This window comes from Formica exsecta, unplaced genomic scaffold (assembly GCF_003651465.1).
Source record: "Formica exsecta isolate Colony F162 unplaced genomic scaffold, ASM365146v1 scaffold59, whole genome shotgun sequence".
Taxonomy (NCBI): Eukaryota; Metazoa; Arthropoda; class Insecta; order Hymenoptera; family Formicidae; genus Formica; species Formica exsecta.
In genome coordinates, this window is record NW_021853174.1 from 778,827 (window position 1) to 791,227 (window position 12,401).

At 33.7% G+C, this 12,401-nt stretch overlaps 1 protein-coding gene across 1 annotated transcript in view; it reads left to right on the plus strand.

The window, feature by feature from the left end:
• Positions 1 to 12,401, plus strand: part of LOC115242342 (protein sidekick) — a 35,549-nt gene that overhangs the window by 15,829 nt on the left and 7,319 nt on the right. Inside the window, 20 exon segments of the mRNA XM_029818569.1 lie at positions 3,024 to 3,119; positions 4,083 to 4,262; positions 4,340 to 4,553; positions 4,819 to 4,992; positions 5,125 to 5,333; positions 5,575 to 5,725; positions 6,128 to 6,255; positions 6,947 to 7,060; positions 7,837 to 7,956; positions 8,152 to 8,307; positions 8,751 to 8,843; positions 9,138 to 9,452; positions 9,759 to 9,944; positions 10,079 to 10,105; positions 10,108 to 10,359; positions 10,491 to 10,817; positions 11,029 to 11,225; positions 11,408 to 11,617; positions 11,954 to 12,208; positions 12,318 to 12,396. Coding sequence (XP_029674429.1) covers positions 3,024 to 3,119; positions 4,083 to 4,262; positions 4,340 to 4,553; positions 4,819 to 4,992; positions 5,125 to 5,333; positions 5,575 to 5,725; positions 6,128 to 6,255; positions 6,947 to 7,060; positions 7,837 to 7,956; positions 8,152 to 8,307; positions 8,751 to 8,843; positions 9,138 to 9,452; positions 9,759 to 9,944; positions 10,079 to 10,105; positions 10,108 to 10,359; positions 10,491 to 10,817; positions 11,029 to 11,225; positions 11,408 to 11,617; positions 11,954 to 12,208; positions 12,318 to 12,396 — 3,483 coding nt within the window.

A 12,401-nucleotide genomic window follows, 5' to 3' on the forward strand; every position in this document is an offset into this window, starting at 1 on the left:
TTTATTATTATATTAATGAAATATATTAATAAAATATATTTTTGTATATTAATAAATATTATATTTTTACTGTTAATAAATTATAAAATACATATATTTTTCTTTTGGTTAAGAAAAAGAAAGAGAGAGAATTTGAATCGATCTGGATCTGGTAATCGAATGAAAGTGATTATCAATATTTTGGAACATTAAAAAACGAATATAAAGAAAGTAAATACATATATAAAACCGCATAAAATACAACTTTTTTTTTTATAAGAAGGTATTTAAGTGCCATCAACCGAATAGTTTTGTCTCGGTTTTTTTTTTAAATATTTTCACTTCTTTTTTTCCTTCATTTGGGTACCGATGATTTTATGTATAAAACACAACGTACATAATTTATTCCGAAATTTCATGTTTTTATTTTTTGAGAAAGATAAAGCTTTTATTGTTCATTTACAAAATATTACGATTTTTATATATGATATATATTGTTATATATATGATAATATTATATTAAATAAGTATGTTATATATTTACATTTAATTGAAAATGATATACGAAATAGCGACGTGCCTTGTTTACGTTACGCGTTTATATGTACATGACGATATGATAGTGGAACAACAAAAAGACATCGAGTACGGGAAATCGGCGCGTAGGGAGACGAAAAGATTATTATTATTCAATCAACATCTGTACGTTAAGGAAGGTGTATCATCAGTTGTCCATCAAAGTTCTATTTTAACAGTTTTCGATAGCGATTCTTTCTTTTTCCTCGTAACAAAGATTAGTATTGATTTAAAATCTCTTATTCTAAAAAATCATCATTATTATTAAAAATAATTTATTTAATAACTAAATTTTAATATCAAAAAGAATTTAATAACTAAATTTTAATATCAAAAAGAATTCATTAGAGTTATCAATCAAAACAAAAAAATCGAGCTACAGGATAGGATTATTTGAATGCAGAGAATTAAAAATTTAATCTGAAATCTAAAACGCTAGGTATTAAATGGCATAATACATGTTGCGGTAGCTGCACTTGTTAATACTTCAGGAGTTTACGTTTGCAATAATTAGTCAGCCGCAAATGAGAGTCTCGTTCGTGCTGTTTTTCACATTAACACTCTTCCCTTCTCCTTCCCACTTAACGAAACCTTAACAACAAAAAAATTGTACATGCATTGCGCGTAAAAATTCCAGGCGTTCTTCGTATTCTAGTTTTAACGCACGATCTTTTATCCCGCAAAGCGGAGAACGAGCTTGCCTGCGACATGCCTAAAATACACAATGGTAATAAACGAGAAGTACATATATAACGTGTGGAGTTTATTGTCGCGACTTAGGTATTCAACAACCTTCTTTACACGCGCATTTCACGCGTGCTCATATTCTGCTGGGTCCTGTTAGCGTTACGGTGTCATTCCGTGGCTCCGAGATAAGGAGATAACTTATTCGAGAGCTGGGACTCTTCACTCACGAGCCGGATACCTGGAGTGCTGACGAAATTAAATAAAACACACTTTGTTTTTTTTTTGTTTTTTTTCGCGGAAAAAATCCTCGTGCTTGCAATGGACAATTGCATTGACAACCGTATTGAAACGCTGGGCGTTCACTTCCTATGAAAAGTTTTATTCTTTTACGTTCAACAAATTCCTAACGATTGCTTCATTAATATTAACGAGCTGGAGAACGCGAGAAACATGAGAATAATTACACAGGGCGTACTTTGGATAAAGTAATGTAATGGATAATGAAATTTTTTTTAACGAATATACCAAAAAGAATGATATAAAAATATCATATTACAATAAGATAAAAATTTTAATTAGTTTTTAGAAAAATTATGCAAACAAATCCTTGAAATTAATCGAAAATTGTCAATTCTGAAATTTATTTTTATATCCATGAAAATAAATTTCCACGATAAATTCCTTATTTTCGTTAATAAAAAATCGTATATGTCGCGAAGGAAAAATCGATTGACTAATTAAAGAAAGAATTGTATTAAATGTTGATATGTCAATGACCGAGATACCACTATATAAACAGCAGTCTATAGTTTCGTCGATGGTGCCTATCGAGCCGAATCGATATTTATGACGACTCAGGTGCAATATAATCACACGAACGTTCATTCTTAGGATCCGCCAACTAGATATACGGCGTGACTGATTGCACCGCGTATGCGCGCGATTAGAACGCAGACCGTGCATCACGTGGTGGTGTGCATCGGATCGGAATAAATTATCAGTTGAAAAGTAAAGAACGGACGGAAAACTGTGTGTTACACTCGTCGCTCGCGATCACCATCGGTCCGTAAATTGCCATTACTTACATATTCAAGAAATTTTTTCTCTTTACAAAGGATACACGATGTGTAAATTTACCTTGTATGTCCTTATATTTTAAACAAACCAATTAATTATGATATTGGAAATTTGTATTATACATCCGTGCACGAATGTATTGCAAAACTTTTTATATTATATATTAATCCTATTATTATTAAAAAATTTTTCTCAAAACTCCACTTTTCGACTTTTCACTCGCAAAATATGTCCCCGATAAAGTCGTGGTTTCACGGGAAACGACGAGAGATTGTGGCACACCGGCGGTGCGCCCGTGTGTCAGGATCATCGGAGCGTGGAACATCCGGTAAGTGTACAGGAGGGAGAGGGTTTTACATGCATGTGACTCGGCACCTCGGCATCCGCGGCCGTTCGTTCGCATTCCTTCCTCTCGTTCGTCGGGCTTTTTGGAGCACCGTAAATTATTATACGTCTCGCGTCCGCGGGTGACTCAGTGTCAGTCAGCCATACGGCATTCACGTGTAATAATACGATCGACCCGAATTCACATATGTGTAATATGAGAAAAAAAAATATATTTATTTATAAAATATAAATCTATATATTTTCGATTTGTACGAATTTTATGCAACTTCGTCTCAGACTAACTTCTAAAGGACTTTCGTTTTGACCTGAAAAAGAGAAAAAATGCCGTAACATCTTTCTCATCTTTTTGTTCGCAGTACCACTTGAGGAGCCGCGTTTCACCAATCAGCCGTCCAGCAGTGGCAATATACTTAGCGAGAATCGCACAAAGTTTCTGCAATGCCAAGCACGAGGTAAGAAAATCGCAATCTAACGTGAAAATTTTCTCCATTTACATACTTGATAAATTCTTGATGTAAGAATAATAGTTCTTGAAAATTAGTTTGCTGGGAAATTTTAATAACGATTCTGTAACCTGGGAAAACATCGCACGTTTTTTTTACACTAGTTAAAAATTTTGGACTTGTCATTTAATTTTTTTTTTTCTTGCAAAACAAATTGCTGTTCTATTTCTATATTAAAATTTTAAAGAACGAGATTCGGAAATATTGCAAGTTCAAGTTTTGTTTTCTTTTAATGAAAATATATATAATATATATATATAATTTCAAAAAAATAACGAAGTGATATTATTGACATTCCGTTTAGTATCAACATTTGCTATTTTATCATTGTTGATGATTTGAATTATTCCGTCATTATCAATCGATATACATTATCAAAAAATACCTCAAAATCTCGTTATGTAAAGATAAAAGAAGGAGTGATAAAAGGACCACAACAGCAATGAGAGGATAAGGTTCGCCGCGTATGGCGTTCCATTGTCCTGTAAAAATATCGGGTAACGGGCGGATGAGACGGTGACCAGATGAAGCCTCACCGATGCTCAGCACCGTGTAATTCGATCCTATGACCCTGTACTAATGGTATTAGATAGCTCACGGTTTAACATCGTCGTCCGTGACTTTGCAAACGAGAATCATATTGAATCATTCATGAATATTTTACGTTAAATCATTCTTCGCGGTATTACAAGAAACCGCGTTTTCGAATAATTATATATTTCATATAATTCAAAGAATCTGCCGTTAAAAAAAAAAGATTTTGTTAGTAAGAAAGGAATATCTTATGCATACTTCCCGATATCCTTTACGTAAATTAGAATTTTAGATTATAATCTAAACTTGAACTAAACGATCTCGAAAAAGAAAAATTATTTGTAGCAACAAGCAAATTTCATATCGCCATTTCCGCAGGCAATCCTCAACCAAAGTACAAATGGTTCAAAGACGGGGTGCCCCTCAGCAATGAGCTCACTTCCGGGCCTTACTTCCGCATACAGAGTACGCGACGAGAGGATGCCGGGGTGTATCACTGCGTCGCGACGAACGACGTGGGGTCCATATTCAGCGATCGTCTCGCCTTCGCTGTAGCTTGTAAGTATCTTGACGAATCGTACAGATCTTGCGAGGCTGTCGCATATTACGGATCGACGATTTTAATCTGTCCTTAGATATGGGAGTGTTCAATAATCTCATGGACAAAGTGGTGACCGTCGAGTCGGGTAGCGCTGCGATTCTGGAACTACCCCCGATCGAGAGCCATCCTACCCCGGAGGTAACGTGGTTCTCCTCGGACGGGACGCTTTTGTACGGTATAAAGTACGCAACGACCCATCACACGCTACTAATACTAAACGCTTCGGAAAGCGACGAAGGTTCCTATAGGTTCGTATAATTTATACAATCAATAATGCTTCATTTTATTTATTTCTTGGTACATAGGATTGCTTGTTCCCGAATTTCGAAATTATGAATAAAAGAGAATTTTCCTCTTTTTTCAGTTTTAAAATTTCAAAATTTTTCAAACCAAATTTAAAGATTTTGCTTTGTGGTCTGCAGTTGCAGAAAATTCGAGATTGAGAGTTAAGAAAATTTCAATGAACTTTGACAAGTTTAAGCTTATGTCTTTCTGACTATTTATTGTTCACAGAGCGAAGGCTATCAATACCCAATTGGGCAAGGAGGAGAATAGCCCGTTTTTCAAGTTGCAAGTCACCGGCGATCCATATGCGGAAGTGGCCCCTACCATAATCGTCAAGCCGCAGGACACGCAGATAATCAAAGATCAAGACGTCACGTACATAAACTGCATCGCGAATGCCAGGTAATCGAAAGCTTTTCTGCCTTTGTTACTTTCTATGTACGATTATTCTTCTTTTCGCTGTTTGTCTGAATAATGTTTGATGTTTGTCGCAACTCGGAAAGATTCGAAACAACAAAACTGCATCTGTTTCAGGTCACTTCACGAGTTACGGACCTTGTGGATGAAGGACGGCATTCCGATCGAAAACTCTAGGATATCGTATAGCTTTAACGATTCGTGGAATAGAACACTCGCATTGATCTCAGCCAATATAACTTACACGGGGATCTATTCTTGCCATGTGGATTTGAGGAGCGGTGGTTATCCGACTGTAAATGCGAGTGCCAAGGTTGTTGTATACGGTAAGTATAATCCAGTGTAAATAAGTACGTGATAAATGTGTAAATAATTGATGAAATAACAATCGTAATATAAATCACGCGGTTATCTTAAAAAAAGAATAATATGATACGAGACTATCGATCATTCATCATTATAATACACAGCTAAAAATTATTAAATTTTTTAGGATAATAAATTATACAGAGTTTTGAATTAAAGTGTTTTAACAAGCATATACCAATTTTCGCTATATTTGTTTAGAAAAACCAACATTTATAACGGAATTAAAGAGGGAGACCCTGAGCGATTACGGATCCACAGTAACGTTACCGTGCGACGCTAACGGCGTACCACCTCCTGTAATCAGTTGGTTCCGTAATGCCGAGCCCGTTGATCATTTACTGGGAACCAGGTATGCCTCGGCAAATATTTGACTTTGCGATTCGAGAAAAAGACAGAAAGAGAGAGAGAGAAAGTTATATCTATTTTAACTTTTAGTTTTGTTGAAACTTTTCTGTAAATTTGAAATAATAGCCGCTTTTTACGTGAAAGATATATTTTTTATTTATATAAGTTGGGGTAACATATTTTAATAAATTTTTTATTGCAAATTAAAATATATATGTGATATTAAAGAAGTTACTTATTAAAATTGGTTAAAATTTGGTAAAATTTTAATGAAATAAAAAAAGATTTTAATATTTAAAGAAAGTATTTTGCAATTTTCAATGTTTGAACTTGTTTTTTCAAAGACTCTAAAGTCATTCGGGTGACAACTATGTATAATTGTACGCTTGTCACACGCGTTTTATAGATATATAATGGAGGAAGATGGTTCATTGACAATCAAAAAATTGACTATGGACGACTCGGGAATGTTTCAATGCCTTGCATCTAATGATGCCGGCGAATCATCCAGTTATACATGGCTGAAGGCGAAAAGTGAGTACTTATCTAGAATTTCGTGTTATACCGCGATATTTTAATAACAATAAAATCATTACCCAGTCCGTACACAAGGTGTTCGCGAAACACGCGATTAAACTATTTTGATATTTTTTTTCACTAATGAAAAAATTTGATACTCTTATAAAAACCAAAAAGCTGCTCTATAAACTTTTTTTTTTTATTATTGATAAATTGCAAAATTTGTATAAACAATACATTATACGATTTTGTAAAGAAGAGATGAATAACTATCATAAATGATGCTAGCAAATATACAATTTGTGATTTTGAATATAAGATGTGTTATTAAAGATTGGATGCTTGTCTTTCTCTGTGTATTCATCAACATATAAATTATATAACATAGGTAGTTTATTGATAGAGAAATTGTTTAGCCATTTAAAAGTGTCATATAAAGACGTTATCTATAAATGTTTGAATAAATAAATAAATGCAACACATTACGAATAGAGATGTCTGATTAGCGTTTTTCACGAACACTTCGCGTAATAATGTCGCAAGCAGAGTTACAAAAGTGTCATATAAAGACGTTATCTATAAATGTTTGAATAAATGCAACACATTACGAATAGAGATGTCTGATTAGCGTTTTTCACGAACACTTCGCGTAATAATGTCGCAAGCAGAGTTAATACATATGACGTATTTTTTGTATGCGACACAGAAGAAGAATTAGGAAGCGGATTGAGAAACAGAGTTGCCCGCTGGGCGGCTGGCTACAATGTAGTCAGAATTCGCCAATCTGACCGCCGTTTTATGTTCTCTCATTATCCAGACAGTAAGAATATTACTGCGAAATTTCTTCACATTTCTTTTCCATTATTATTCTCGGCACATGCTTGTGAAGATTGCGTATAAATTTCACTTTTCACGATTTTTTGCTTCTTCTAGTAATAAATGTTTTCATAAGACAAACGCATCATGTCGGATATATTAATGTTTTAGATGATTTATTATTATTCCAATTGTATAGAGTTTTAGCAAAAGATATTAAAAAATCAATAGTTTGTTTTTTACGTGATTAGTAATTTAGTGATCTTAATTAGTTTAGTGTTTCTCTTTTTAAATTATGTAATGAATGGCGTATGAAATATTTTCGTAAAATTATCACATGGAATGGCTCATTGTTTTTTGATATAATCATAAAGGATTCTTGGCACGCATCTGCGACATTGCAAGTAACACCGATACGCACGTTTTGTTCTCCCCAAATATGTTATAGATTAGAAATATACATATTTTCAATAAGACCTATTTTGAATTATGGATGTTTCACGATAAGTATTATATTAAGCATTTAGCGATTATTTTACACATTTATCGTGAATCAGCCTGTATTTCGTTAGCCATTAGTTTGCGTAGTTTTGCTACTGAATATGTGTTTGTGTTTTGCTTTAAAAAAAAAATAAGCTTGTTTTTGGAAATGAGTGTAAAGAAATAGAGAAAGAGTAAGAATTACGGATGGGTTTATATAATATATTTTTTCATTTGCACGTTGTGAGAAAACATTGGAAATCGATTCGATATCAATGATAAAATTTTTGTAATTTATAGCATCTGGACCGATTATGGAAAAAGGTCCACAGAATTTAACAGTGTTGGATGGCAAAGATGCGACTTTGACTTGCTACGCGGTAGCGGCACCTAAACCAAACACTACCTGGTACTATAATGGTAATTAAATTTAAAAAATTTAATTATTATATTGTGTTAAATCATACATTATTTCAATTTGATATCAAATTATAATTTTATTACTAAAAAAATATTTATTCTTTGTAAAATTAAAATAAATGAGATTCTTTCTCTTACGTATTACTGCAAGAAGCATCTGTTTACATAACAAATTGCAAAATCTAATTGCAACAGATACGATACCTGTGGAGATCGCCGGGAGAGTACAAGTCTTGGACAATGGTGATCTTTTAATCGCAGCGGTAAAGCCGTACGATGCGGGAAAATATACTTGTATCCGGGCGAATGAAGCCGGCTCTGTTAATGGATCGGCATACTTGACCGTTATGGGTAATTATTAAAACAATTTTGAGGCAGACATTATAAACAAGATAAACAGAAATCTTTTCACTTTATTCATTCCCTTATATTTATCTCATAAATAAAATATTTTTCTATAATTGGAGACAATTTTTTTAAAAAGTCAGAATATATATATAGATATATATTTTTTTTTAATTTTCCAAAATTATATATTTATCTTATCTGCATATTGTATCGCATTATATGTATTATCAAAAGTTATTTTTAATTTAAGTATTTAAGTTTTGTACGCTACTATGTTATCAAATTTTTAATAATAAATTTTTAAGTATTCATATAAAGAAAGTTTTCCTATGTAAAAATACTTTTAAAATAAAAATTGATTCTCTCGCGTTTGACCTTCAATCATAGCTATATATCGTTTGTATACATATTTATTATATATAACTCTCTCTCTCTCTCTGTTACAGTTCGGACGCAAATTATCCAACCACCTGTTGATACATCCGTGCTTCTCGGACACATCGCCGAATTACGAGGAATACTATATATTTTTACAATATTAATACTTTAATATGACTTATGATATAAATTCGAAATCTTTTATATCAGAAAAAATCTCTCGCATGCGTTAATTTTTCACAAAACTTAAAACTGTGGTCAGAATTTTTTATTTTTCAAAGCATGGAATTGAAATCTAATAAATTCACATTTTTTTTTTTTTCATAAAAATTGCATGGGTTTAATTGTGACTGTTGATCTATTATCGAAATATGCCAGCAAAACTGTTTGAATTGAAAAAAGCGGATGAGATTTTACATAACTCTTTCAACGTCTGAAAATCTCAAAATAATACATTTGTGATTACAGAGTAATAAACACGCAAGCGAGTCAGAGAGTGAAAATGCGACCGGACGGGACTCTTGAGATTGTCGCCGTTCGAGCTTCCGACGTGGGGGACTACACGTGTTCCGTAGTGTCGCCGGGTGGAAACGAGACACGATCCGCTCGTCTGAGTGTGATCGAATTGCCATTTGCGCCGATCAACGTCGTAGCCACTCGAGTAGAGCGGATCTCACCGCGCACGATCAACGTTACATGGGTACCCGGTTTCGACGGTAACAGTCCCACGAAAAAATTCATAGTTCAGAAGCTAGAAGTATCCGATTTAGGTAAGTGTAATCCGGGTATAATTTGGACATGCAAGTGCTGTTATGTTTATATTTTCTGATTTATAAGATACGTATATTTTGTGTAGACAGACACACATAATTGTAAAAAAAACATTGCTATTAAATATGTATTCAAAAAATACATATCTTACAAATTCACGATAGAATAAATATAATAGAAAAGAATAGAAAATAAAATAGGATAAATATAAATTAATTGACACATTACATTTATTTTTATATATTTATATGTTTATATATTATATAATTATCTATAATAGGAATATTATCTAATATTATAAATAGGACCTATAACTAGCCCGTTATTAAACTGGGTTACCGAACGCGATAACGTGTCGGCGACAAGCCGATGGGTATTGTTGAATAATTTGAAAGCCGCGGCAGCTTATCAATTTCGCATCAGTGCTGAAAATAGCGTAGGCGAAGGTCCATCGTCAGCACCTAGCAACATCGTCGTCCTACCCCAAGAACGTAAGTGATTAGAAAGAGAATGACGATTCGATAAGAAACAGTGATGTAATATCTATCCTATTTTCGTTGTGAAATAAACTATGAACCGATTTTTGATACGTATATCGATTCAATTTGATTGTTTTGATCATCAGCGCCCAGCGGTCCACCGATCGGCTTCGTCTAATAACTCAATGGCAGCCTCCGCTGGACGAATACCGAAATGGTCATATTTTGGGATATATACTAAGGTACAGGTTGCACGGATACAATGACAGTCCGTGGACGATACAGAATATCACCAATGAAGCGCAAAGAAATTATCTCATTACCGATCTGATCACGTGGAAGGATTACGAGGTGCAGATAGCAGCTTACAACGACATGGGTGTGGGCGTATACACCAAGGGCTTGCAGATTAAAACCAAAGAAGGAGGTGATTAATCAATATTTAAAGCATTGTTTATAATAATATGATTTCAAAGTATCGTATAAAAACTAATTAAGATATAATTCTGGAATATTACATTTGTTACATTATTACAATATATATATATATATATACAGTTCCGGAAGCACCTCCTACGAACGTAAAAGCGGAAGCGGTTAATTCAACGGCGGTGAAAGTTTGGTGGAAACCACCGAATCCGCAAAAGATCAACGGAATAAATCAGGGATATAAATTACAAGCTTGGTTCGGCGGCAATTTTACGGAAGCGACTGAATATAAGTCGATGACCGTACCACCCAGCTTATTTGATCCGCTCGCCGAACAAAGTGCTATTATGACGGGTTTAAGGAAGTATACCCTGTATAATATTACGGTGCTTTGCTTCACCGATCCAGGTGACGGCGAAAGAAGTTTGTCTGTCGAAATACGCACTTGCGAAGATGGTACATTTACTTCACAATATAACTAATTAATAACTAATTATTTGACTTATGCATTAAATTAAAATTTAAAATTTTAATAATTTTAATTTGTAAAATTAATGATATTTTTCCTATCTTTGATTTCTTTTTATACAATGAAAAAAAAGATCGTTCTTATTGGTATTATATGTATGCGATTGTTTTGTTTTCAAATATCTCTTATCTGTTATAGTACCCGAAGAAGTGGAAAATTTACAATTTGAAGACATCAGCGATCGCGCGCTGACAGTTAAGTGGAGTTCCCCTAAAGAGACTAATGGCATATTGACACATTACCAATTGAAATATATGATTAAAGAGATTCCGGATTCTTTGCGCGTCGAAAACTTTACGGCCGATGTGTTGTCGACAAGAGTAAAACATTTACAGGTAGCCATCAATTCCAAACAATATAAAATTAATCTGAATTAAAAAAGACATCTAAAAATGATAAAATAATAAAGAAATCTAGAGGATGCTCTAAAAATGATAATAAATTACGAAAAAAATGAAATTAAAAAAGGCAGAAGTAAATATATAATTTATTTATTAGTTACTATTGTTTCTTTTAGGCATTGACCCATTACAAATTTGAAGTCACTGCGTGGACGTCGATTGGACCAGGAAAATCGAAAGTAGCAACCATACAATCAGGCGTAGAACCGGTGCTACCAGAACCGCCCACAAAACTAGCATTGTCCAATATAGATGCATTCTCTGTTGTGTTACAATTCACACCGGGATTTGATGGCAATTCGTCTATTACAAAATGGACAGTGCAGGTTGGTCGATTATCAACTTTTACTTTGAAAATGTCAAAGAGAATTATTATTTATTACATCTTTTAGCTTTAATATTTTTCGAAAATTTAAAAATTTTGTTAATTAAAAAATTAAGAAGAAAAAAAGTTTTTAATCGAATGATGACGTCGTTATTTATTTACTTAATATCTGGAAAATGCTCCATTTTTTATAGCGCTAATTTTATAAGATCTGTTCCCCCTAAGATACGATCAAACAGAAAGATTCAACATGATAGATAGAATTATACGATTGATAAAAGACAAAAGATAAATTATATATAAGAGAAAGAAATTAAATACATAACTTTTCTCGAAGGCACAAACGGCGCGAAACTCAACGTGGTACAATATCTACGAGGTATCCGATCCTGACGCTAGTACGATCACCGTCGATGGTTTGACCCCCTTCATGCAATACAAGCTTCGTTTAATCGCGAACAATGTCGTCGGTGCGTCGCAGCCTTCCGAATCGACCAAGGAATTCCAAACGATTCAAGCATCACCCTCTCATCCTCCAAAGAACGTCACGGTCCGCGCGATGAACGCCACCGAATTACGCGTCAGATGGATCGTGAGTATTCATTATATTTGATATGTAATTTTTGTATCAATTATTACTACTGAAAAGATATTGTATTAAGATATAAACATAAGAATCACACATATAATTTTCTGCGCAGCCGTTGCAGCAAATAGAGTGGAACGGAAATCCACGCGGGTATAACATCACGTACACGGAAGTACGCTCAAACATCTCGAAGAGC